A 26,388-nucleotide genomic window follows, 5' to 3' on the forward strand; every position below is an offset into this window, starting at 1 on the left:
GATATATTGAAAGTGAGATTTATAATTAACTAGATTGAATATTATTTAAATTTATTATACGTTATATTTACTGTGAATTTATTTGATTAATTTTTTTTAGGACCACATCCTTCTATCCTCAATTTTTTCGTGACATCGTCAATCCTCTTGGAGTCTTTCGGTGCTTTGTAATTGGAGACGTGATCCACTCTTATCGTCCGGCCAAGAATCTTCACACCATTTAAATTGTCCACTGCTAAAGTAGTGCTTCGCTGGTCCTCGTAGCACAAGAACCCGTAACCTTTCTGTTTTCCAGTGTCTTTGTCTCTCACTAGATTGATATTAACAGGCTCACCGTATTGAGAGAAAATAGTAATTACATCACCTTCTGTTAAATCGTAGGAGAGACCGCCGAAAAATATCCAGGCACTGTCTTTGTACTGGTCGTGCCATGAACTGGTAGACTCTCTTAGCAACTCCTGCTCACCAAGTTTTTTTATGTTTTTAACATTTGTCAAAGGATTCATGGCATTTAATCTCCAATTTAATTGTCAACTTCAGCGTGGTTTTATCTGAGAACCTGAATCGATGAAAAAATATTAGTAAAAGTGTTTTTTTTTATTTGAATATTTTATTAAAATAATAATAACTTACACGTGGCAAATTGACATAGGCAACAATAAATATTTCTTTACGTTTTGCTTGATAATAATCGGTTAACTAAACCTAACCTTGAGGTGTTATGATAATCGAGAACGTTTTTAAATGAGCGGAGAATTTAAGATTTGCAGCGCCTCTAGTGTAGAAATTAGAAAAATAAAATTAGCGCGAAAATTCAAATCAAGAAATAATTCGACAATAAATGATGAAAAAAAAGATAAAAAATTTAATTGATTAGTTCAATGTATTTGATTAATTATAAATCTGAATAAAAAAAAAGTAAATTGTAGAGAAATATGTATAGCACATTGTTACATAACACCTACATGTGTTTTTTTTTTGTTTTTTTAGTATCTGCCTCCGTGGCGCAATGGCTAGCGCGTTCGGCTGTTAACCGAAAGGTTGGTGGTTCGAGCCCACCCGGGGGCGACCTTTTTTATCGACTCAATCAATAAAAGATCAATATTATATAAATAATCTTGATTAATTGATAAGTGATTCTATAATTTTTGCAAATCAATTGTCTCCGTGGCGCAATGGCAGCGCGTTCGGCTGTTAACCGAAAGGTTGGTGGTTCGAACCCACCCGGGGACGAGTCTTTTGCCATCTGTTCAAACAAATTGCAATAAACATTAATTAATGATTAACGTTAATTGATTCACCTGTGATTAATTGTCTCCGTGGCGCAATGGCAGCGCGTTCGGCTGTTAACCGAAAGGTTGGTGGTTCGAACCCACCCGGGGACGAATCTTTTGCCATCTGTTCAAGCAAATTGCAATAAACATTAATTAATCATTAACGTTAATTGATTCACCTGTAATTAATTGTCTCCGTGGCGCAATGGCAGCGCGTTCGGCTGTTAACCGAAAGGTTGGTGGTTCGAACCCACCCGGGGACGAATCTTTTACCATCTGTTCAAAAAATTGCAAATAAATTGATTAATTATTAATGTTAATTGATTTGCCTGCAATTAATTGTCTCCGTGGCGCAATGGCAGCGCGTTCGGCTGTTAACCGAAAGGTTGGTGGTTCGAACCCACCCGGGGACGAATCTTTTGCCAGCTGTTTAAATAATTTTCAAAAAAAACGTTTAATTATGAATAATCATTAATCCACCTGTAATTAATCGTCTCCGTGGCGCAATGGCAGCGCGTTCGGCTGTTAACCGAAAGGTTGGTGGTTCGAACCCACCCGGGGACGAATCTTTTGCCATCTGTTCAAAAAAATTGCAAATAAATTGATTAATTATCAATGTTAATTGGTTAATCAGTAATTAATTGTCTCCGTGGCGCAATGGCAGCGCGTTCGGCTGTTAACCGAAAGGTTGGTGGTTCGAACCCACCCGGGGACGAATCTTTTGCCAGTTGTTTAAATAATTTGCAAAAAAAACGATTAATGATAAATATTTATTAATCCACCTGTAATTAATCGTCTCCGTGGCGCAATGGCAGCGCGTTCGGCTGTTAACCGAAAGGTTGGTGGTTCGAACCCACCCGGGGACGAATCTTTTGTCATCTGCTCAGAAAAATTGCAAAAAAATTAATTAATTGTCAATGTTAATTGATTAATCAGTAATTAATTGTCTCCGTGGCGCAATGGCAGCGCGTTCGGCTGTTAACCGAAAGGTTGGTGGTTCGAACCCACCCGGGGACGGATCTTTTAGCAATTTCTCAAAAAAAATATATTCTGTAAAATTCTTTTAGAAAATCAATACTTATTAATTGATTCCAAATTTTAACTTAGAATCAGACATCCAATTATTTAGTATTTGCTTTCACAGTCTGGTAGTTAATTGTTGGATCCAACGCGTAATCTTCAATGTAAGTCGATCGTTGTTATGATAATTAGTTTCTTGTTTTTTGCAGGGCTCCAATAAAATCTAAATCTTTTCTAAAAATATAAACATTACTATGACAAATGATATATGTATAAATATATATATATATATATACATATGTAAATGATATATGTATATATGTATAAATTGAAAAATCGAGTTACTTTCCCAATTTATCCATTCACTTCTAAATTATTTCCTAGTCATAGAATTTGTTAAATATGAGATCAACACTGACGTTATAATTATTTTTTATAAATTTAGTCATTATAATTCAATACTTAAAATTATAAATTTATTTGGATCATAATTACAACACATATTCATTGATCAGAATATCTGTTTTAATCGTGAATTACTTACTTAAATTATCATATAGAATAACAAAACGGAAACTCAGTTCATTTCTTCGACTTTACTGATTTTTTAAAATTATTTTTTAAATTATTTTACTTCTGATGAAAACTTTTTCTTTTAACTGAAGTAAGCTTTTTATATTTAAGGAGGTCCTTTCGCCGCCAATGTAAAATAAAAAATATTAGATTATGAGTAAATTTAATTTTTTTCTAATAGTTAAGGTCCTTATTTATTTTATAGTGAGGTTTAAATTATACTTTACCGGACAAATTTTTGAAAAAATAAAATTTTTAAATGTTAGTATTTGTTCAGAGTCTTACGAGAAAATCAGACGTTTGCAGTATTTCTCGAATTATACTATCAGTCATGGATTAGATGAAGTAAAAAAAAACTAAAAATCAGATTTTCGAAATATTCAGGTTTCTTTTTTTGCAATAAAATATATCAGTAACCGAGATATTTATTGAGAAATTAATATTTAAAAATCACAAAAAATTCTCAAGTTACCTACAATAAAATGGAGTCAAAAGATTTGGCAACGTTGCGTAGCGCGCGAGCTTCAGACCATTCAATAAATTCAAACTAAACTTTAACGCGCTTATGTTTTTCATGCATACTTATTAGTTAATTTATTGTTAACAAATTTTCATAATTCATAATTGAAAAATAAAACAATAATTAAAAAATACTAGCATTCCTGCCATGAGACATTAGAATGTTATGGTTTTGTGACTAAACATTTTTAATTAATTTATTTATTTACACTGACTGCAAAAAGTTAAACACGGTTAAGGTTAAATTGTGCAAATAAAAATGTAAACAACCGAAATAAAGCGTTGCCAAATCACGGACAGGTTACTAACAGCTGATTTACAACAGTCAAATTAATTTTTGTATTTAACTATTTTTTTTTTTTAATTTTCAAAATTTCAACGATTAATGCCTCATATAATATTTATTTTTTAATTTTAGGAATTTTTATGGATTTTGTATTTTAATTTATTGAAAATTTACTACTACAGTTGTTATGACTCAACTGGAGCGAAAGGACTTCCTTAATGAGATTTCACAAATAACTTATCAAAAAATTTTAACACTTACGAACTCCAGAAAAGTAATTGCGTTTTTAAAGTGCAAAATTTTGACACTTAATAGATATATATATATATATATATATATATATATATATATATATATATATATATATATATATATATATATATATATATATATATATATTAATGAAGTAAAATTTAGGAAAAATAATTTACTTAATAAAATTTTGATTGGAAAATTTTTTTAATAATTTACTTAAATAATAATTTTCAATGTAATTAAATACAAATTACTTAAACAATTGAATATTATGGGTTGCGGTCAACTAGTCAGATCGACAACATTCCAAATTATTAAAACTCTAGAAAATTTAAAATTCCGCTACATTCAAAGTTTATAAAATACATTAGCTTAAATAGAATAACAGACGATAAACAATTTTGTAAATTATAAAACACCGGGTTATCGAATAAAAGTAAATATAAATCTTATATTCCTCAAGAGTTAAAATTAATTTGATTTCGAAAAAGGGTTGTTCCGACGTATATTCATCCGAATACTCATCTATCCGAATAATGATTCGGCCGAAAATTACTCATCCAAAAAATTGGAAATTTTTCTTAGATGGTCCACCTTTACAATCATGAAATTTGAGTGTTTTCCATACATGCTTGTAAATTAAAATAAAATTAATTTTTAAAAATTAATTAATTTAAAATTAATTAAAAAAAATTTCTAATCTAATTATAAAATTATTTACATTTTTCGGCTAAATGAGTGTTCGTCTGTTCATTCATTTTGGCGTATAAATTTTCGTTGTTATGTTTTTTAATTTATTGAGACTTTGTGACTTTGAAAGATTCTATTAATATAGCTTTAGATTTTTCTTTATTTAAGATTATATTTTTCGGAATTTTAAAATTTGTAAAATTAATTATTTTAAATTACATTTAATATTTACTTTCTAAGTTCTAGTAATTTGTTAATTCGGAATGTTGTTAGTCTGACTAGTTGACTGCAACCCAATATTATATTGAAGATTTTATTATTTGAATAGAACTAAATTTGTAGGCGGCAGCACTAAGCGACTAATAATAACAACAATCATATCTATGACAACAAAAAATCAAATGACATCTTGAAGTTTTGTTCTATTTATGATTTCAGAAAAACAAATCTCTAAAGTGATAATTAAATAAAAATAAAAATAAAATCAAGATGAATCGATTATTCGGGCGTGCAAAACCAAAAGAACCAGGTCCAAGTTTGTCTGATTGTATAGCAGGAGTAAGTTCTATAATTATATTTAATTACAAGTTAGGTTAAAATGACCTTGCTGGTAATGATTCATCCAAGATGAAAAAATTCCATTCTTAATAATTCCTAAAGACAATTGACATTAATTTTTTAACTGATGTACAATAGGTAGACAGCAGAGCTGATACAGCTGAAAAAAAGATCCAAGCTCTAGATGTTGAGTTGAAAAAATGCAAAGATCAGATGCTCAAGATGAGAGACGGCCCGTCTAAGAACGCTGTTAAGACCAAAGCGTTGAGAATATTAAAACAACGTAAAATGTACGAGAGTCAAGTGTCGAATCTGAGACAACAAGCCTTTAATATGGACCAGACTAATTATGCTACTCAGTCATTGAAAGACACTCAAATTACTATTGCAGCTATGAAAGACGGAGTCAAGCAAATGAAGAATGAGTTTAAAAATATTAATATCGATCAAATTGAGGTAAAAAGCGCAGGATAGATTTATAAAAAAATTTATCAATTGCTTTATTAATAATTTTTTATATTTAGGATGTCCAAGATGACTTGGCAGATATGCTAGAGCAATCTGAAGAGGTCCAGGAAGTTCTTGGTCGTAGCTATGGCACGCCTGAAATTGATGATGATGAACTCAATGCTGAATTAGATGCTCTAGGCGATGAAATCGGCCTGGAAAGCGACGGTTCATTTTTGGATGACGCCATTACTGCTCCAAATGCTCCCGATAAAGAACCTGGTGCTGCATCTATCAGAAATAAGGTTGGTTGTTTTTTTTTAAATAATATTTTTAACCCGTAGTGGTCATTATGGGTCTAGATGACCCCAGGCAATTTTTGAGTTGCTCTTGCTTCGAAGATATCATTCAATATGATGATTACATTGATAACAGTATAATATCGGAAGCATGAAAAACTCTAAGGTTCATTTTACGTGTTTCCAAAAACTTTACAAACTTGAAGGCCATAAATCTACTATATAATACACTAGCTGTTACTCGCCCGCTCCGCTGGGCGCTTTATATAGAATTGCCTTTTTAGATCTAGACTTGAAATTTAATTAGAGTATTGTTTTGACTTGTACAGATTCCCAATCCTATCGAACTGGTATGCACATTTTATCCATGTAATTGAATATTAGCTAAAATAATTTCTGGGTTCGAATCCCAGTCCGAGCTATCTAATAATTTTTTCTCGCATATTCTATAAACTCGCATTAAGATGATCCTCTCCACATTCCTTTCTCAATCCTTTCCTACCAATATCCTGTTACGTGAATGTGGAACGCTTCACGTAATAATTATCGTAACTCCTATTCTTTCCCGCTTCACAGCATTATTTATATTTGTAAATTAAAATAATATGTAATTATTTTAGCTAATATTCATTGTAATTTTCAATGTGCAATCATTATAACATTCCCGTGATTTTCTTACAAAAATTAATAATAATTGATATGGAAAAAAAAATTTATAATGAGCATTGAAAGTTTCAGTTAAAGAAATTGCAGGTCTCATAAGTGAAGAAATCTGCCTAGTATATAAGCATAACCAATAGAATTAAAAAATTGAATTTAAACAAACGACAATCGAATAGAATAAATTTAGTTACAATAAAAATTCATTATTTCTAAGTCAAAAAAATATAGGTTCCGGATAAGTAATCACCACCATATCATATACTAAAACCTTCTCCGAAACACGTTGCATCTTATGGTATAAGTATTATTCCAATCGAATCAGTAGTTTTCGCAGTATAACCGGACAAAAAAACCGGCTCTCCATTTATTAATATAGATTTGTCAGGCCGAAACTTGAATATACCTCACTAGTTTGCTCTCTTACCCAGTTAGGACAATCCGCCAAAATTGAAAAAGTTCAAAGAAAATTTTTAAAATTTTTAATTTGGAAAAAATCTGGATATTATCCGCCTCGAGGAATTGAAAATCTTGTACTATACACTGAATGTGAATACCTTACACTCAATGAAAGGCGACTATGTACGGAATTCTCTTTTGCTACAAAACTCTTCAACTTGGTGGATTGTCCTCAACTCTTAGCAATGTTCAAGTTTAAAGCACCTAGTCTGGGAGTAAGGAACCATATTCCTACATACATATCAGCTGCCAGGACCAATTTCGCACAGTCTGCACCTATTTATCGCATTTTTGATACAGTGAACCGTTTTTGTAAATCAGAATCTTTACTTGACCCGTTGTGCTGCCCTACTGGGTACCATACGGCGTCTCTTGGCAATATGGTAATGAAATGGCGGTAAATTTGTGCAAACTTTTTTTATAGTGTTAAATTATCTAGGATCTCCAATATACCGCCAGGCTACTTATTTAACAGTAGTTTACGCATAAATATTATATTAGTTATAGGACATCTTGTTAAGCTTTGTAAATATATAAACTTATATTTACATTATTTATAATTCTGTTAACCCTGTTAATGGCGAAGTTGTTGGGTTTGTTTTTCAATTGCACAAATCAATATACTTTTTGAAAAGCTCGATATGACACCACTTTTTTTTTTCAAAGTATGCGATATCCGGAGTAAAAGTCCGGAAATTATTTTCATTTATCTTAAAAAATGAAGTTTTTAGTAAAAAAAAAGTCAAATTTTTCGAAATTTGACTTTCTCGCATTTTTTTTTTTTTATAATTAAACAATTGAAAAAATTAAAAAACGATTAAGTTATTCATCGGAAGTGTTAAGAATTACTCTCATGTACGGCTCAAGTGAAAATATTGAAAAGAACGCAAGTAGCAACAATTTTTTCCGTGCATGTAGTCAACTAGACCCAGTATGCCCACTACGTTATTTTTAAGAATAATTATTAATTATTTTTAATCATTAATTATTATTTAATAATTATTTTTAATCATTTGATGTCATTCATTTTTTTAGGACGGAGTTCCTGTCGATGAATTTGGATTACCCCAGATACCAGCTAGCTAAGTCAATTTAAAATTTTAATCTATTCAAGTCACTACTACAATTAATTACAGCTTTATGAAAATGATGTAATCAATTTTCAGCTTTATAATAATTACAAAAATTCATTTTATTAAAATAACAAAAAAAAAAATAATAGTAGAAAAAATTTATTATCGAATAATACATTAATTAATATTTTTTTCATTTTTAAAGTTTATTAAAAAATATTATAATTCTTTAAATTTAATTAAAAAGTATATTTAAATGAAGGCCAAGTGTGTCTGATGATAAGCAATTATGTACAATGTTTAACCTCAGTAATCCAAAGTAAATATATTTTTTGCCACGATAACTTATATTTATTTTTAATTTATTATTAATTAATTCATCATTGGTTTTTTGGCTATAAATATTTTAATTATATCTTAGAAAAATAAATAAAAAATAGTTTAATTGATCTAATATAAGTATAATATTATTTAACTTTAAGTCGAGGAATATTGTGTGGTATTTGCCGTTCGACTTCTCTGTACCGATCGCAGACGACTTTAATACTTTCTTTCGCTTCATCAAAGTGTTCGGCCTCGAAGCCGTCGACTTCTAAGTAATGGTGTGCATGTGCTTTGCGTTGATACAGTTTTTCAAATTGATTAATTATATTCTTTAACATCAATCGCATTGATGTTGAGTTGAGAAGACACAATAGAGACGCGGGATGACCCGCTGGAGGCACATTGCATAGACCTATTTTCATAACTTCTTTACTCCACGGTGTAAATTTAGCCTTATTCTGAAATCTAATTTTTTTATTTTTTAGTAATTAAATTTAAAGTCAATACTGATAAGAAAATTTACTGATAAGTAATTTAATCACAATGAGTTAAAAAATATTTAATTATATTGATTAAATTATGCAAATCATTACCTCTGAATATTTCTTATCATATCATCCATGGAACAATTACCTCTGGCAATGTGGCCAGCACTAATTATCACAGACTTTGGATTTAATGGATCCAATTTAATTAACTGATGCGAACGAGACCATGCATTCATGAATAATTCATCTTGTACCCTATTATAATATTTTACATGTTAAAATTTTTCCAAGACTTGCTAGAAAGATTTAATTTTTTTAAGACATGAATAAATTATTTAACTCACTTAGTTTTTTTAGTAATTGTTAATTTAGGAGCAGTCATTGATATTGGGCTAACACTGCTGAAAATATAATGCAATTGTGGATAAGGTACTAGATTTGTTACTAAATCATTCATATCAGTATTCAAACTTCCAGGAAAACGCGCTCCACTGCAATAAAAAAATTAAATATTAAAATTAAAAATAAATTACAAATAATCTATATTATTAAGAAAATAAAAATTTTGTTTTCAGGATAGTTATATAATAAAATCGTTTTTTTTTTTTAGTAAAATTTAGTGTCATTGCAAAGGCCTTGACTTGAATTTGTGCCTTTTCAAGGTTTCATTTAATTCTCACCGATAGTCAATTTATTGTGATAAATATTTAGGCTGCATTCGAAAATGCTCTATCTCTAGATACATAATTAAGAAATGACCTTATATCTTGTAAACTATTGACATTTTTAAAGATATAAGCTCATTCCGATGTAACATTCATCGAGACCTTTCATTTGAGTACCACATCAATTTTTCATATATTTATATATTATATATATGTATATATGAAAAATATATCAAAACGCATGTGGGTACTCAAATGAAAGCTCTTGATGAGTGTAACATCGGGATGAGCTTATATCTTTAAAAATGTCAATAGTTAAGAAAGTACAGTGCAATTTAATATAATTAAGAAACGACCTTGTATCTTATGAACTATTGACATTTTTAAAGATATAAGCTCACTCTGACATTACACTCATCAAGACCTTTCATTTAAGTACCCACATCAATTTTTCATATATTTATATATATTATATATATGTATATATTAAAAATATATCAAAACGCATGTAGGTACTCAAATGAAAGCTCTTGATGAGTGTAACATCGTGATGAGCTTATATCTCTAAAAATGTCAATAGTTAAGAAAGTACAGTGCAATTTAACAAAAGTCATTTAATAAAGCAAAATTTCAATTTTCTATAGTTCACAAGTCACAGCAGTCACATAGTGACTGTAAGGTTGCTAGTAATTAATTACAAGAATTACCTTGTTAAATGTAGTAACATATTTACAACAATACTATTCATATCTTGGAATGGTTTGCAGGTAGCGTTATAATTGAGCTGATCAACATTATCCTTTTTACAAATTTGGGAGTTGCAGATGTCGAGCAAAGCTCCATTATCTGCTGGAAAGACACAGGTTGCGTGATCAATTAGTTCTTTACTGGCAAGCAAGACGTTGTAAGGAGCCGTAATTACATCCTGGGCCGCCGCTGGATGGACACTGGACAGAAATTTGTCTACGTGAGGGTACTCATCGGCAAGAAGACTCAGAGTCGCTGTTCCTAGACCGGAACCCGTTCCACCGCCCAGAGAATGGGTCAATAAAAAACCATGAAGACTATCACACCGCTCTGCGGTTTTTCTTATTGTTTCTTCGAGTTTGTCGTGGTAATTTCTGCCATGAGTGTAGTATCCAACAGCCCTAGGAATAAATTTTATTTTTTTCAGTCATTTTAAAATTTTAATTCTATTTTTATAAAATAGTTTTTTTTTTTTTTTTTTTTTTTTCATTACCAGTTGTTTCCTGAACCAGGATAGTTTGTCACAGTACAAGTTTGGTCGAATAAATTTCTCAGAGGACCTTGTTTGAATCTTGACACCACGCTGTCTTCCATATCTATTAAAACCGCCTATAAAGTTTAATCATTTTTATTTTAATTAAAAAAAAGACACTGAAGTTGACAGACATTAGAAATTTTCTTGATTATTTTATAGCAATCAAATTATTCTGAATAAAATTTAATTAAAAAATTCCACATGTGGAAATTAAAAAAAAATTATTAGAAGACATTTTTATTATAATAATTAATTTGTCATAAGAATTAAAAAAATTGACAGCTGTCAGCTGATATTAGTATAATAATTAAAAATTGTTAATTATAACAAATTTTTATGACATTAAAGTTATAATACTAAAGTTAGCCATTTTTAATTTTTTTTCAATAATTAAATTGGAACAAAAAAATATTTTTAAAAAATTGCACTTACAATTTTTCAAGTTTTTTACAATTGAAATTAAAAAAAATTTTTTTTGTAATAATTTTTTCAATGAAAAAAACATTCTTAAAATTTTCAGATGTCGGCTAACTTAATTTTCATATTAAAGTTAGCTGTTACTTAACAATTTTTTAATTTTATTTAACAAAAAAATTTGTTTCAAAAAATTATATTTAAAAAATTGCATTTTTTATTTTTAAAAATTTTTATACGTCAATTTTTTTTTCTAGTTTTTTTTTTGCTACAATTCATTTGTTAAAAAATTAATAACATTAAAGTTAAAATATAAAATTAATAACGTTAAATTAGAATTAAAAAATATTTTTAAAAAATTGCACTCATAATTTTTCAAGTTTTTTACAAACGAAATTTTTTTTTAATTATTTTGTAGTAATTTTTTTAATAAAAAAAAATTCTAAAAATTTTTAGATGTCAGCTAGCTTAATTTTCATATAAAATTATTAAATATATGCTGAATTAATTTTCATCAAATTCTTACCCGTGCTTTAACTTTAGCAGAATTCAAATCAGAAATTCGCTTGAAAGAAAATTTTCCCGAATTATCGGGGACATAAAAAAAGCTATGGAATGCATCAGCGAGATCATCAATATTTTTTTTATGATCTTTTTGGAATTTTAATTGATTTACACCCCCGCTTGATGTTTCTATGCCATACTCGTGCAATGCCAATGGCCAAAATGCACTTCCAATTTGATTTCCACATTGTCCAACTAAAAAAAAAATTATTATAATACTACATTGATTCCAATAGACCTACGGTACTAGCCTTCTTAGATCTTGCAAAAGCATTTGACACTGTCAACCACAAGCTGCTTCTAGATAAACTGTGGAGAAAAGGTATAAGAGGCCTACCTCATCAACTACTTAAAAATTACCTTACTGACAGACAACAATGTGTAAAGGTTAATAAATATACTAGTGAATATAAATAATAGTTTAAAAAAACTAAAAACACGCTTTTTATAGAAAACCAAACTAAAAAATAGAAAATAAATTTAAATTAAGAATAGTGTTAAAAATTTCAATAAATATAAATTAATAATAGTGTGAATAAAAAAAATGTATTTTATTTTAAAAAAAGCGTGAGGTGCATGGTGTCAATAGTTATAAATATTTTATTGACAGATATGAGTAGAGTGATTATCATTTTGATAATATCTTAAAAGCACCCCACGCTTTTTAAAATAAAATACATTTTTTTTATTTACACTATTATTAATTTATATTTATTGAAATTTTTAACACTATTCTTAATTTAAATTTATTTTCTATTTTTAGTTTGGTTTTCTATAAAAAGCGTGTTTTTAGTTTTTAAACTATTATTTATTTTTACTTTTAGTTTGGTTTATTTATAAAAGCGTGATTTTTAGTTTTTAAACTATTATTTGTTGATTATCAAAAATATTCAGGCGCGCAAATTACCCACGGAGAGTTACATACTGACATACTGACATACTGACATACAAGTGAAGCTAATAAAAAATAATTATTTATAAATATTATAAATACGGGGAATCAGAGTTCGATTTCGGAGAGCGAGCCTGAGAAACGGCTACCAGAACCAAGGAAGGCCGCAGTCGCGCAGATTACCCACGGAGAGTTACATACTGACATACTGACAAACTGACATACAAGTGAAGCTAATATAAAGCGTGTAATAAGGCTGTCAGGGTTGGTGTACCGCAAGGCACCATTCTTGGCCCTTTACTATTCATACTGTATATTGATGATATTTTTAATGTAATTCCAAGTAATGATATTGTTTCTTATGCGGATGACACAGCTATATTATGTAGTGGTAATAGCTGGGATGATACTAATTTACTCTCAACTGAATGGTTGCATAAAATAGATTGTTGGCTTAAGGGTAATCAACTTTCCCTGAATATAGATAAGACAAATTATATTACTTTTGGTAGTTACATTGATAGTGTTCCTTACAAATACAAACTATTTATAAGCAATAAAGAGATTAATAGAGTAGATAGCTGTAAATATCTTGGAATAATCTTTGATAAGAACATGAAATGGAACATTCATACTAATGAACTGGCAAAAAAAATTAAATTTTTCTTGTATTTGTACTATAAGTTGAAACATTGTATACAACCTATTGTAATAAAAACAATATATTATGGGTTGTTTGATAGCTTAATTAATTATGGAATAATTGCTTGGGGTGGAGCATATGAAAACTCCGTTAAATATCTTGTTAATGTACAAAATAAATTAATAGACATAATATTCATTAATAATCAACTAACTGCCCCGCTAAAACTCAAAGAAAATTTTGTTGTCAGTGCTTTAAGGTAGTTGTAGCGTGATAGGCATTTCAACAGAAAATTATGAAATTTTTTTTATTGAAAGATAAATATATTAATAATTCACTACCAAAATTTCAGATCAATTGACCGCACCGTTTTTGAGTTATTAATTTTTGAAATTGCATCTTTTACACGTAGCGGTATAGAGAGATGATAAAGTTAGTATGAAATCTTTGGCCCACTCGAGTGGTATGGAAAATTTCATACTAACTTTACCATCTCTCTATACTTCTACGTGTAAAAGATACAATTTCGAAAATTAATTACTCAAAAACGGTGCGGTCAATTGATCTGAAATTTTGGTAGTGAATTATTAATATATTTATATATATATATTAATATATTTAATATATTTATACAGAGATTATGTTACTTGGTATCTTTTGATAACGTCTTTGATTAGTTTTCTCATTTGCTATCGAATTGGTCCTGTTACTAATGACAGAACTAAAAAAATTATTCAGTGGTTTTTACAGGTAAATATTTACACAAAAATATCAGTTTTATTTTATTATTCTTCTTATAAAATTGAAAATTTAATATACTTATAAATTTTATTTTTTAGGCCGCTGGGATGTTGATAATATACTGCAGCAGTTATTTTACTGAAGCATCAATATCATTTTGTATATTAAATTTTTTAATTTACAATTTTCCGATCGTCGTATACCACAAAAGTAAAAGTTACTGGTAGGTTTAAGTCACTGCGATAAATTGTTATTTTTTTTTATACACGCTCCGTTTATTTTGTATGAATAATTAATTATTTTATTAATAAACTGTATTTATTTTTACTCAAAAAAATTGATATTTTTATTTATTATTTTATTATTTACGACTCGGCAGGAAAAAATTGTTTCCTGAACGACGGAAATTACTGACTGAGAACGAATATCGACTCCAAGCAATCCGAGAAACTAACAAAGCATTGGATGAGTTGAAAGGATATTGCTCGAGTCCTGAATCAAATCCTTGGAAGACTGTCTTGCGGTTAAAAGATCCAATAAGGTAATTTTTATTGCCATCGGAATTTAATAATCTAAAATAAATAACAAAATTTGTGGTAGTGAATTATTAATATATTTATCTTTCAATAAAAAAAATTTCATAATTTTCTGTTGAAATGCCTATCACGCTACAACTACCTGGGTTGCAGTCAACTAGTCAGACTAACAACATTCCGAATTAATAAATTACTAGAACTTAGAAAGTAAATATTAAATGTAATTTAAAATAATTAATTTTACAAATTTTAAAATTCCGAAAAATATAATCTTAAATAAAGAAAAATCTAAAGCTATATTAATAGAATCTTTCAAAGTTACAAAGTCTCAATAAATTAAAAAACATAACAACGAAAATTTATACGCCAAAATGAATGAACAGACGAACACTCATTTAGCCGAAAAATGTAAATAATTTTATATTTAGATTAGAAATTTTTTTTAATTAATTTTAAATTAATTAATTTTTGAAAATTAATTTTATTTTAATTTACAAGCATGTATGGAAAACACTCAAATTTCATGATTGTAAAGGTGGACCATCTAAAAAAAATTTCCAATTTTTTGGATGAGTAATTTTCGGCCGAATCATTATTCGGATAGGTGAGTATTCGGATGAATATACGTCTGAACAACCCTTTTTCGAAATCAAATTAATTTTAACTCTTGAGGAATATAAGATTTATATTTACTTTTATTCGATAACCCGGTGTTTTATAATTTACAAAATTGTTTTTCGGCTGTTATTCTATTTAAGCTAATGTATTTTATAAACTTTGAATGTAGCGGAATTTTAAATTTTCTAGAGTCTTAATAATTTGGAATGTTGTCGATCTGACTAGTTGACCGCAACCCAACTACCTTAACCAATTATTTTGAACTTTGTAAATATCAGTATGTTGAAAGACCTTTAAATACTCGAACTAAACAACTCCCTCTCCCGAAAATAAACAAGAAATTAAGTACTAAGAATGCCTGTTATGTAGCAATAAAATATTTCAATTTTCTATCTAATGATATGAAGCTGTTAAGTGTTTCTAAAAAAATCTTGCGTAAAAAGTTAGGGATATGGATAAAATCCAATCCTACTGTAGTAATTTAGATTTTAAGTTACTATGCATGTGTTTAATACTTGATACTTTGTACAATAGAACATGCCTTCTATAACTTTATGTAAAACATTGTATAACTTTTTGTATTCCTTCTGGTCTCTATGCACAGGTGTAACCCACCTCTATAGAACTATTTTCAGAAGTAAAATAAATAAATAAATAAATACAGAGCTACAAATTAAAATATTTGAATAATAATAATAATTAAATAAATACCTTGGACACAAATAAATTCACTCATAATGAATTATGTCATAGTTAAAATAATATTTCCAATTAACCTCTTTTTTTTTCAGAGTGTAAAATCAGCGTGGTTGTAATTTTTCCCGCCTTTTATCCTATAAATATACACAGACATATTAATCAGCTGATTGATGGAATAAGTAATGAGTAGTGTTAATGTTGTTCCACTAGAAGCAAACTGTGATACATAAAACTTTTTTTATCCTTGCACGTGATCAATAAACTGACAATATACTTAGTAAAAAAAAATTAGTAAAATTTTAGTACATATTTAGAGTTAAAAATATTTTAATACACGTGGAGCAACCTTCGCGGTAAAGCGGTAAACTGATGGCATTGTGTGAAAATCCAGTTCAAGATCAAATTATAGCTTGATAAATAAATAACATACTCGTTAAAAGGTTATTAAAAATATATATTTACCAAAATGACTGACTATTTTAATAATAATTCAATGCTGCTCATTATTTTTTTACTTCTGCATATTTTAGCAACTGTTACAACTGCTGATTCTCGTGAGTTTTATTTTTTTTTACTATTCTAACCTTCAAATTTTTTAAATACCGGCGTTTTTATTTTATTGATTTTATGTGTAATTGTTTTATAAAAGTAAAGTTAGACGAAAATTAATTTAGCAGATATTTAATAATCTTTAGAATTTTTTTAACAAATAAATTGTGGTAAAAAAAATGAAAAAAAAAATTGACATTTAGAAATTTTAAAAAATCATAAATGCAATTTTTTATAAATAATTTTTCAGAAAAAATTTATTTGTTAAATAAAATTAAAAAATTATCAAGTGATTGTTAAATTTAACGTCATAAAGTTAGCCGACATTTTTATTTTAAAAATTTTTTTTTAATAATTAAAATAGAACAGAAAAATATTTTTTAAAAATTGCACTTACAGTTTTTAAAGTTTTTTTTTTTATTCTAAAAATTCTAAAAATTTTTAGATGGCTAATTTAATTTTCATAATTGTATTTCGTTTTTTTTTGCAGTTCACTATTTAGAACCCGGTGATTCTATTGAAAATTCAGCGCCTGGTTTACGGATTTTTTGTCATAATGCCAAATCCAAATATTTTATTTACACTTGGAGAACACTTATCGTAAGAATTATTTATTTATAAAAATTATTTAATTTTTATTCACAAAATAATTCACTAGCAATTATTTTTAAGTTACTCTAGATTGTTCTAGTACACAGTAGAAATAATTTTGTCCGTCACGTAAATTCATCGCTAAAATATACATCTATATTTCATACATTTACAAGGACATTTTACACGGACTGTAATTCTTAAAATTACAGTCATTAATTTGCATAAGAAATTTTTTTAAACTTAATTCTTTACTGTCTAATTTTTTCTGCTACAATTGTTTCAATAATTTTAAATAATAAAAATTTTTTAGATGAATTTGCACACAGATTTGGATACTTACGATTTATACGATGGAAAAACACCAGCAGAAGTCATTGAAAAGCATGACATCAATCAGAGGTCCTGGAAATTTAATTGGTTTGGCACAAAAAAAAGTAAAGAGCTCCGAATCAATCCTTTCGAAGACACGTGCATTGGAGTATTCACCTATCCGTATAATAATTATCGTTACAAAATGTCTATGAAGTTAATAAGTAAGCTAAATTAAATTTTACTTTATTTTTTATGAATTTTAAATAATTAAAAATTTTTTTTTCCAGAAATTGATTCGTGGAAAGTATTAATGACTATTGGGGGCATACTCTTGTTTTGGAGTGCAAAAAAATTAAGTAGAAATACATTGTTCTATTACTTGACTGGAGTTACGCTGGGAGTCATGTTTTCAGTTTTGATATTGGTTTGGTTTGTTGGTAAACTGTTGGGTCGTGTAAGTTTTAATTATTTTAAGGGGGAACACCACTGTGACCGTAAAAAAAAAGATGATTTTCGGGAATTTTTTTGACAGGGAAAATAAAGGAATTTGGGGGTCGGATTTTTTTAATTTTATTAAGGGTACATTAAAGATTATTACCCTAAATTTTTATGAAAAAATATTTAGATTAGATTTATCTATACATAATAGATACATATTTATGTTTATACATAATTAATTGACTTAAACAGGTAGTAGCTTATTTAGAAGGCATATTAAGAATGAACAATAATATTGCACTGACTTATCGGCTGCCCAATTTTAAAACACAGTAACTGCAAAATTTTTATACCTAATTTTTTTTAGTATTGCTGCATTTCTTATAACTTTTAGACTTTAATTTCAAGTATGTTTTCTTAAAAATATTTATTAAATATTAAAAAAAAATCTTAAAAATATTTATTAAATATTAAAAAAAAAATCTTTAAAATATTTATTAAATATTGTATTCAAGTATTTTCTATTCATAAATCAAATTTTTTATCAATTAGGCGCGCAAACTTTTTTTTAATAAGAAAAATTTTTAAAAATCTTAAAATTGTCAATTACTGTGTTTTGAAATTGGGTAGTCGTTATAAGTTACAGGCAAAAACATTAATTAGATAAAATTGAAAACTGAAAAGTTTGTAAAAGTAAAAAAAAGAAAGAGAAAGAAAAAACGAAAGGTATCCCTTGTACAATTAATACAATTTAATAGCTCTACTAAGGTAAAAGACCCTATTAGTGGCGGGGGCCCCATTACTGACACTTTCTTTGATTTTGGTACTTATTTAATTAATGAAATCATTAATTTCAATAATGAATATATATTATTTTTAATCTTTAAGATCTTAAGATCAAAAAAGTTTTTAATTTTTATTCCAAGTAGAACATTTTTTCATTGAAAGAAAAAGTGCCACTAATGGGGTCTTTTACCTTATACGGTATTTTAGATTGCACTCCAAACATTCAAGTTAAACAAGTAATCAAAAATTTTATTCTTAAAGACCTCTAAACTTGTTGAGTTTACAATCTCAGCCGGCATTTCCTCCCAAAAACGTATCACAGTTACTACAAATGACTTTTCATAATATAATTTAATATATTTAATTATTACAAAGTAATTAACAATTTCGTAGAGCATTAGAAAAAATTTCCCTCTCCACAGTCGCATCGATAATTCAAAAACGGATCATCTGAAAATAAAAACCCAAATTGCTTTTTAATCAGTAAGGATGTAGTTATCGTTGCACGGACGGAATTTTGAAAATTTTTATTTTCAAAAAAATGGGGCTGAATGAAAATTTTCTCATCATTTTTACTGTTTTAACCCAGCTAAAAAAATCTTTAAAATCAAAATTTTAAAATTCCGTACGTGCAACGATAACTACATCCTTACTGATTAAAAAGCAATTTGGGTTTTTATTTTCAGATGATCCGTTTTGGAGTTATCGATGTGACCATGGAGGAGGAAATTTTTTCTGCACTGAGAAAAAAAAAATTTTTTGCCCAGAAAAAAATTTCTTGGCTCAAGAATTGTTTAATATAAATTTTAGTTTTTTGACAAAAGAATATCAATATCTATCATGATAATAAAATATTGGCATTAATTTTGATAGATTAACAAACGAATAGGTTCACTTGAATTAAAAAAAAAATAATTCGATCAATGCTTGAGACAAGAAAATTTTCTTAAAAGTAGTACTTTTTTTTCTCAGTGTAGTACTCTACAAGATTGTTAATAACTTTGTAATAATTAAATATTTTTTAATAAAAATTTAGGCTAATAATCTTTAATGTACCCTTAATAAAATAAAAAAAATCCGATCTCCAAATTCCTTTATTTTTCCTGTCAAAAAAGTTCTCGAAAATCACCTTTTTTTTTGACGATCGCAGTGGTGTTCTCTCCTAGAGGAATTTTATTAGTATTTTAGACTTGAGAAGATTATAAATGTATTTTATTTCAGGGAAAAACAATGTATTTAATGATTGGAACTGGATGGGCGATGAGTTCATGGCTCGCTCGAGTTCTTTGGGAAAATGCTCAAATTATTTTGATCCAATACAGAGATTATGTTACTTGGTATCTTTTGATAACGTCTTTGATTAGTTTTCTCATTTGCTATCGAATTGGTCCTGTTACTAATGACAGAACTAAAAAAATTATTCAGTGGTTTTTACAGGTAAATATTTACACAAAAATATCAGTTTTATTTTATTATTCTTCTTATAAAATTGAAAATTTAATAGACTTATAAATTTTATTTTTTAGGCCGCTGGGATGTTGATAATATACTGCAGCAGTTATTTTACTGAAGCATCAATATCATTTTGTATATTAAATTTTTTAATTTACAATTTTCCGATCGTCGTATACCACAAAAGTAAAAGTTACTGGTAGGTTTAAGTCACTGCGATAAATTGTTATTTTTTTTTATACACGCTCCGTTTATTTTGTATGAATAATTAATTATTTTATTAATAAACTGTATTTATTTTTACTCAAAAAAATTGATATTTTTATTTATTATTTTATTATTTACGACTCGGCAGGAAAAAATTGTTTCCTGAACGACGGAAATTACTGACTGAGAACGAATATCGACTCCAAGCAATCCGAGAAACTAACAAAGCATTGGATGAGTTGAAAGGATATTGCTCGAGTCCTGAATCAAATCCTTGGAAGACTGTCTTGCGGTTAAAAGATCCAATAAGGTAATTTTTATTGCCATCGGAATTTAATAATCTAAAGTAAATACCAAAATTTGTGTTTTTATTTTAGATTCGCCAAATTTATGGAAGGGGATTCTCATTTATCAGATCACGAGTCCTCGGAGCACGATTTAGAAATAACGAGATTAATTGAAGAGTGTGAATACACTGAAGATGAATATGATGATGACTACTGAATAATAAAAATTAAATAAAATAAAATCAGTTGTATTTAAAAATTATTTATAAGTTTAGTCGAGTGTAATTGTTTATACTAAGCAAAAAAAAAAAACCTGAGCTTAATTATAATCATGTTAAATGTTGTACATATTTGTCATCTCCGCCATTAATTGAACACGAAAATAAATAAAAATATTTTCGTAAAATTTTTATTTGTTATTATTTATTTTTAATAATATAATTAAAAATATAATCTTTTAAATATTGTATAACATTTATAAAAAATTGTGAGAGGTATGAAGACTTTAAGGCACCATCTTACGGTTAATAACCGGCAGTTAATTTGGTAATTAATCATTACCATTAATGTATTAGTAGTTAAACTTACTGAGTAATTTGTTTGTTAAAATTAAGTAGTTAGTCTCTGTAAAATTTTTAGCGTTGATATTAAATTTCTTTAACGCATTCGAGAAATTTTTTTAGTCTTGTCATTTTCAATTGCTGGAGGTGGTCCTTTGACACTTTGGTGACGATTATAAACACTGAAAAATTAAAAAAAAATTCAATTTTAATAAAATCTAAATTTTAATCTACATATTCATCAATAGTCAATTTATGATGATAAGTATTTAGGTTGCATTCGAAAATACTCTATCTCTAGATACATAATTAAGAAATGGCCTTGTATCTTGTGAACTATTGACATTTTTAAAGATATAAGCTCATCTCGATGTTACACTCATCGAGACCTTTCATTTGAGTACCCACATCAATTTTTCATACATTTTGTATATTTATATATATTATATATATGTAAATATAAAAAATATATCAAAAATGCATGTGGGTACTCAAATGAAAGCTCTTGATGAGTGTAACATCAGAATGAGCTTACATCTTTAAAAATATCAATAATTAAGAAATGACCTCGTATCTTCTGAACTATTGACATTTTTAAATATATAAGCTCTTCCCGATGTTACACTCATTAAGACCTTTCATTTAAGTACCCACATCAATTTTTCATATATTTATATATATTATATATATGTATATATGAAAAATATATCAAAATATATGTGGGTACTCAAATGAAAGCTCTTGATGAGTGTAACATCAGGATGAGCTTACATCTTTGAAAATATCAATAATTAAAAAATGACCTAGTATCTTGTCAACTACTGACATTTTTAAAGATATAAGCTCACCCCGACATTACACTCATCGAGACCTTTCATTTGAGTACCCACATCAATTTTTCATATATTTTGTATATTTATATAAATGTATATATGAAAAATATATCAAAAATGCATGTGGGTACTCAAATGAAAGCTCTTGATGAGTATAACATCGGGATGAGCTTATATCTTTAAAAATGTCAATAGTTAAAAAAGTACAATGCAATTTAACAAACGTCATTATTTAATAAAGCAAAATTTTATTTATTTATAGTTCACAAGTCCTGGCAGTCACATAGTGACTGCAAGATTGCTAGTAAAAAATATATATCTTTTAAAGTAACTTACTATTTATAAGTTTCAGAACGAATATAATCCATCACATGAGATATTCCAACTTGTAATTGATCACCGATAGGTGTAACCCATGGATTGAACTCCATTCTAAAAACTGCTTTATTACTGACTAAATCAAGATTACCGATTTCTGGAGGAAGAACAGTCAAACGATTTCCTTGGATGTGTAGCTCCCGGAGTCGAGTCAGTTCGCCAATTTCTTTTGGTAATTCTATTAAATCATTTTCACGAAGTACTAGCTGTAAATATATCAAACTGTCATTATATTTATTTAAAATAATAGAGTTGAGAGTAAACACTTACAATTTGAAGATTTTTCAGATGACCGATTTCTGGGGGTAAATATTCAAAGTCGTTGTCAGCGAGATAGAGAGCTCGTAATGTTTCTAAAAATTAATCTAATAAATACATTTTTAACTCAAATAAGTATAAAAGAGTTGTCAGTTCTTTTTTACCCATCATAAAAAAGTTCCCAGGTAAGTTTTTCTCATGGAGATTGTTGTAAGTTAAATCAAGCACTTCAAGAACTGGAAAAGCACCAAAACCTCTTGGTAGAACATCCAACCGATTCATCCTGCAATAATTATTTATTTTAATTTTTTAGCAGTAATTAATTTAAATACAAATGATACTGAAGTCATCTCAAGAATGTTAATTTTTCTGTAATTTTATAATAAATCAACTACAACAAAAAAAAATGACACTGAAGTTAATAGACGTCTAAAAATTTTTGATTTTTTTTATTAATTAAATTACAAATAAAAAGATATTTCTAAAAAATTGCACTTATAGTTTTTTAGTTTTTTTACATGTGAAATTTTTTTTTAATTGTTTAATTGAAATTTTTTCAATAAGAAATTTCGAAATGTCAGCTAACTTCATTTTCATTCAAAAAAATGCTTTTAAAAATTTCCACTAATAATTTTTTTTAATTTTCTCACGTGGAATTTTTTAATTAAATTTTTTTCATAGTGATTTCTGTTATAAAATTATAAAAAATTTTGTCAACTTTAATGTCATAAATGCAAACATACCCAACATTAAGTATTCTTAATTTTGGCATCTGTGATAAAGAAATAGGCAATTCTGTGATGTGGTTGTTAAATAGATTTAATATCTCCAAGTTGACAAGATTTGCTAGCCCCGGCGGGACAAGTTGGATTTTATTGTGACTCAACGTCAATCTTGTGATGTTTAACATATTAACTGAAACAAAAAAAAAAAAAAACATAAAAATTAAAATGATACTAAAGTTAGCCGACGTTTTTAATTTTTTGATTATTTTTCATTTATCAAATTAGAACTAAAAAATATTTTTAAAAAATTGCACTCATAGTTTTTCATGGGTTTTACAAATTAAAATTTTGTTTTAATTTTTTGTAATAATTTTTTTTAGTAAAAAAAATTTTTTTAGTAAAAAAATTTTTTTTAATTTTTAGATGTCGGCTAACTTAATTTTCATAAAATTAAATAATACTAAAGTTAGCTGACGTTTTTTTACTAAAAAAAAAATTTTTTTAATTTTTATATGTCGGCTAACTTAATTTTCATAAAATTAAATAATACTAAAGTTAGCTGACGTTTTTAATTTTTTGGAATCTTTTCATTTATTAAATTATAACTAAAAAATATTTTTTAAAAATTGCACTTATAAATCTTCAATAATTATACATATGAAAAAAATTCTAAAAATTTTCAAATGTCGGCTAACTTAATTTCCATAAAATTAATCATGACAGTTACAATTTTGAAAAAAATAAAAAAACTCCCACGTGTGAATCTGAGTAAGAAAAACAAAAATAAATAATGAGCGCATGCGTAACCACGCCTCTACAAAATAATCCAGAATGAAAAAAGCATGTGTCGTCATTACATATTTATACATATAATATATGAGGGTCAAAAAAGTTGTCGCGACAAGATACCAAATTAGGCTCGTCCAGCGAACCTCCGTACAAATATGGAACACCAACAAGTACTCACGCAAACCAGGCATCTCCTCAAAGGTCGATATATTTTTATCTGCGAGATCAAGCTCAGGATTTTGGATTTCCCGAGCTTCATCAAGGATCTTCTTGGCCTTTGACATCTTGGTCGTAGCAGGAATACACGATACTGGGGCTTGGTTCATTGCGCGCGCACTTAACTTACAGTCTTACAGCAATACACAAGTAACCACAAGTAACCAGAAGTAACGTCGGGTATCGTCTTCCGTCAGGACCTTTAAATAAACTGTTTACACTGCTTCCACCATCCACCTTCCATCACTTCACTTACTTGCTGTCTCTTTTTCTTCTTGACTTACTTTTACCTTCTCTTCTGCTCGGCTGTCAGCGTGGTTTTATTTTTCTGCCTCCAGGCGGAAAGTGGCAACTTTCGGCCCGCTGCGCTAAACGAAATTGCCGCTTTCCGCCTCTGTCGGACAGAAAATAGTATCAAAACCTATGGCAGGAAAATAAATACCCAGATCACATATATGTCGACCTCGGCTTCGCCTCGGGCAACATATATGTGTTCTGAGACATTTCTCATTTTCTTGCCACAGGTGTGTAATATACTATTTTTTATTTAAACTTACTCAACTCCGCTTATCCGATGAGAAATCCCGCCTACTTTTCCTTCCTCGGGTAACGCTAGGTGTCGCCACTTGTCTTGAAATTAAATTCATCAGTGCTCCATATTCTTCTGTATGATATGACCTAATAACATGACACTCAAGTTGACAGACATTAGAAATTTTTTTAGAATTTTGTAGCAATTTTATTATGAAAAAAATTTAATTAAAAAATTTTCCGTGAAAATTAAAAGATAATTATTAGTGGAAATTTTTTTTTAATGTAGCATATATTAATGAAAATTAAATTAGCCGAAATTTGAAAATTTTTATGATTTATTTTATTGAAAAATAATTAAAAAAAAATTAAAACAAAGATTTTCACATGTAGAAAATTTTAAAAATTATACGAGGAATTTTTAAAAAATAATTTTTTAGTTCTACACTGATAGAAGGATTTTTTTATATTTAATAAGCTTTATTAACTGTTAATAAATGATTTTTCAACATCATAGGATTTAATAAACATTTATTAACAGTTAATAAATTATTTATTAAATGTAAATAAATATTTGTTAACAGTTAACAAATATTTATTAACAGTTAATAAGTAATTTATTAAGTACAATTTATTAACTGTTAATAAATATTTATTAATGGTTAATGAATATTTGTTAACTGTTAAAAAATGGAATACATTATAGTAATTAAGTTCACTTAATAAATTAACCTTTTTAGTAGATTTTATAAAAATCTAACTATTGCAGCCGTCCTCATGGCGCAACTTTGAAAAAATTTAGTCGTTTTCTGACTCAGTTTGTCGAGTTGAGTCAGAAAATGTATATAGTTCAAAAGTTTATATATGTATATATATATATATATATATATATATTTATACGATATAACGCGGCTTGTCAGCACGATAGCGTTTTAAATTTATAACCGATTCTTCTCAAATTCAACATGCTTTATCTATCGATCAAGACCAAGGTTAAGTTCGAAGATGAGCTTAATCGGGCGAGTAATTTGGAAATGACAGGATTTTAAAATTTTTGAAAATCGTAAAAATCGATGTTTTTACTACTTCAACTTGATATAATTACTGATCGAGACAAGATATCAAAATTCGGTAAAATGCATCGTAAAGCTCTTTTTATAAGCTTTAATTTCCACTACTCAGAAGTGGTAATAGCCTCAATATTACTCCTTTTAGAGTTCGTTTAATGAAACAGTTTTACTGTTGCAGCCGTTTTAGAATTATTGTCTGCATCATAGCTTAATCATGATGTAAATTCAATAATTACGATAATGATTAGTCTTTCGTGTAATGTTTTCAGGTGATTCGTCAGTAAATATGTCACAAATTAGTTCTATATATTGTTTTCTTCAATTAAAATTTTATCCGGTTTCAAACATCTGATTGATTTGCAAATTGTTGTTCCTAAGCAGTAAAAATTTTTCGTCATTGTGTAAAGTGTAAAAATTTTTGTGT

At 27.8% G+C, this 26,388-nt stretch overlaps 5 protein-coding genes, 1 long non-coding RNA gene and 9 other non-coding genes across 15 annotated transcripts; 12 read left to right on the forward strand and 3 right to left on the reverse strand.

Annotated features, from left to right (window-relative positions):
- Window positions 1-86: 86 nt before the first annotated feature.
- Window positions 87-745, reverse strand: LOC123264868 (RNA-binding motif protein, X-linked 2-like). Its single transcript, XM_044728392.1, has 2 exons — window positions 634-745; window positions 87-559 (listed from the first exon to the last, which is right to left on the reverse strand). The coding sequence occupies exon 2, from the start codon at window positions 504-506 to the stop codon at window positions 87-89; it is 420 nt and encodes a 139-aa protein (XP_044584327.1). The 5' UTR covers window positions 507-559; window positions 634-745.
- Window positions 746-995: 250 nt separating this feature from the next.
- On the forward strand, window positions 996-1,068 carry Trnan-guu. The gene has a single exon. It is a non-coding gene; the product is annotated as a tRNA-Asn (tRNA).
- Window positions 1,069-1,161: 93 nt separating this feature from the next.
- On the forward strand, window positions 1,162-1,233 carry Trnan-guu. The gene has a single exon. It is a non-coding gene; the product is annotated as a tRNA-Asn (tRNA).
- An 80-nt stretch (window positions 1,234-1,313) lies between these two features.
- Window positions 1,314-1,385, forward strand: Trnan-guu. The gene has a single exon. It is a non-coding gene; the product is annotated as a tRNA-Asn (tRNA).
- Window positions 1,386-1,465: 80 nt separating this feature from the next.
- On the forward strand, window positions 1,466-1,537 carry Trnan-guu. Its single transcript has one exon. It is a non-coding gene; the product is annotated as a tRNA-Asn (tRNA).
- Window positions 1,538-1,615: 78 nt separating this feature from the next.
- On the forward strand, window positions 1,616-1,687 carry Trnan-guu. Its single transcript has one exon. It is a non-coding gene; the product is annotated as a tRNA-Asn (tRNA).
- A 79-nt stretch (window positions 1,688-1,766) lies between these two features.
- On the forward strand, window positions 1,767-1,838 carry Trnan-guu. Its single transcript has one exon. It is a non-coding gene; the product is annotated as a tRNA-Asn (tRNA).
- A 79-nt stretch (window positions 1,839-1,917) lies between these two features.
- Window positions 1,918-1,989, forward strand: Trnan-guu. The gene has a single exon. It is a non-coding gene; the product is annotated as a tRNA-Asn (tRNA).
- Window positions 1,990-2,068: 79 nt separating this feature from the next.
- Window positions 2,069-2,140, forward strand: Trnan-guu. Its single transcript has one exon. It is a non-coding gene; the product is annotated as a tRNA-Asn (tRNA).
- A 79-nt stretch (window positions 2,141-2,219) lies between these two features.
- On the forward strand, window positions 2,220-2,291 carry Trnan-guu. Its single transcript has one exon. It is a non-coding gene; the product is annotated as a tRNA-Asn (tRNA).
- A 2,704-nt stretch (window positions 2,292-4,995) lies between these two features.
- LOC123264854 (charged multivesicular body protein 5) lies at window positions 4,996-8,457 on the forward strand. The gene is made up of 4 exons (XM_044728374.1): window positions 4,996-5,175; window positions 5,314-5,631; window positions 5,700-5,927; window positions 8,076-8,457. Exons 1-4 carry the CDS (start codon window positions 5,107-5,109, stop codon window positions 8,124-8,126), a joined length of 666 nt encoding a protein of 221 aa, XP_044584309.1. The 5' UTR covers window positions 4,996-5,106; the 3' UTR covers window positions 8,127-8,457.
- Window positions 8,458-8,471: 14 nt separating this feature from the next.
- On the reverse strand, window positions 8,472-16,530 carry LOC123264819 (tubulin epsilon chain-like). Its single transcript, XM_044728325.1, has 8 exons — window positions 16,442-16,530; window positions 15,992-16,113; window positions 11,813-12,045; window positions 10,831-10,946; window positions 10,298-10,738; window positions 9,270-9,416; window positions 9,031-9,180; window positions 8,472-8,902 (listed from the first exon to the last, which is right to left on the reverse strand). Exons 2-8 carry the CDS (start codon window positions 16,014-16,016, stop codon window positions 8,581-8,583), a joined length of 1,434 nt encoding a protein of 477 aa, XP_044584260.1. The 5' UTR covers window positions 16,017-16,113; window positions 16,442-16,530; the 3' UTR covers window positions 8,472-8,580.
- On the forward strand, window positions 14,015-14,702 carry LOC123264874. The gene is made up of 3 exons (XR_006509428.1): window positions 14,015-14,135; window positions 14,225-14,349; window positions 14,506-14,702. It is a non-coding gene; the product is annotated as an uncharacterized LOC123264874 (long non-coding RNA).
- On the forward strand, window positions 16,242-20,899 carry LOC123264833 (nuclear envelope integral membrane protein 1a). The gene is made up of 8 exons (XM_044728347.1): window positions 16,242-16,533; window positions 17,019-17,128; window positions 17,433-17,655; window positions 17,722-17,888; window positions 19,880-20,095; window positions 20,185-20,309; window positions 20,466-20,627; window positions 20,695-20,899. The coding sequence occupies exons 1-8, from the start codon at window positions 16,446-16,448 to the stop codon at window positions 20,819-20,821; spliced, it is 1,218 nt and encodes a 405-aa protein (XP_044584282.1). The 5' UTR covers window positions 16,242-16,445; the 3' UTR covers window positions 20,822-20,899.
- A 183-nt stretch (window positions 20,900-21,082) lies between these two features.
- On the reverse strand, window positions 21,083-24,666 carry LOC123264845 (ras suppressor protein 1). The gene is made up of 6 exons (XM_044728363.1): window positions 24,326-24,666; window positions 23,377-23,548; window positions 22,798-22,916; window positions 22,646-22,728; window positions 22,334-22,581; window positions 21,083-21,346 (listed from the first exon to the last, which is right to left on the reverse strand). Exons 1-6 carry the CDS (start codon window positions 24,471-24,473, stop codon window positions 21,262-21,264), a joined length of 855 nt encoding a protein of 284 aa, XP_044584298.1. The 5' UTR covers window positions 24,474-24,666; the 3' UTR covers window positions 21,083-21,261.
- Window positions 24,667-26,388: the final 1,722 nt, after the last annotated feature.

This window comes from Cotesia glomerata, linkage group LG5 (assembly GCF_020080835.1).
Source record: "Cotesia glomerata isolate CgM1 linkage group LG5, MPM_Cglom_v2.3, whole genome shotgun sequence".
Taxonomy (NCBI): Eukaryota; Metazoa; Arthropoda; class Insecta; order Hymenoptera; family Braconidae; genus Cotesia; species Cotesia glomerata.

Coding starts and splice junctions, on each gene's coding strand:
- LOC123264854 (XM_044728374.1), top strand. CDS start 5,107: ATGAATCGATTATTCGGGCGTGCAAAACCAAAAGAACCAGGTCCAAGT. Junction 5,176..5,313: donor TGTCTGATTGTATAGCAGGA/GTAAGTTCTATA, acceptor GATGTACAATAG/GTAGACAGCAGAGCTGATAC. Junction 5,632..5,699: donor TTAATATCGATCAAATTGAG/GTAAAAAGCGCA, acceptor TTTTATATTTAG/GATGTCCAAGATGACTTGGC.
- LOC123264845 (XM_044728363.1), bottom strand. CDS start 24,473: ATGAACCAAGCCCCAGTATCGTGTATTCCTGCTACGACCAAGATGTCA. Junction 22,917..23,376: donor TTAAGAATACTTAATGTTGG/GTATGTTTGCAT, acceptor TAATTATTGCAG/GATGAATCGGTTGGATGTTC. Junction 22,582..22,645: donor ATCTGAAAAATCTTCAAATT/GTAAGTGTTTAC, acceptor ATATATTTACAG/CTAGTACTTCGTGAAAATGA.
- LOC123264819 (XM_044728325.1), bottom strand. CDS start 16,016: ATGAGTGAATTTATTTGTGTCCAAG. Junction 12,046..15,991: donor TGAATTTATTTGTGTCCAAG/GTATTTATTTAA, acceptor TTTTTTTTTTAG/TTGGACAATGTGGAAATCAA. Junction 9,417..10,297: donor ATGTTACTACATTTAACAAG/GTAATTCTTGTA, acceptor TTTTTATTGCAG/TGGAGCGCGTTTTCCTGGAA.
- LOC123264833 (XM_044728347.1), top strand. CDS start 16,446: ATGACTGACTATTTTAATAATAATTCAATGCTGCTCATTATTTTTTTA. Junction 20,310..20,465: donor CACAAAAGTAAAAGTTACTG/GTAGGTTTAAGT, acceptor ACGACTCGGCAG/GAAAAAATTGTTTCCTGAAC. Junction 20,628..20,694: donor CGGTTAAAAGATCCAATAAG/GTAATTTTTATT, acceptor TTTTTATTTTAG/ATTCGCCAAATTTATGGAAG.
- LOC123264868 (XM_044728392.1), bottom strand. CDS start 506: ATGAATCCTTTGACAAATGTTAAAAACATAAAAAAACTTGGTGAGCAG.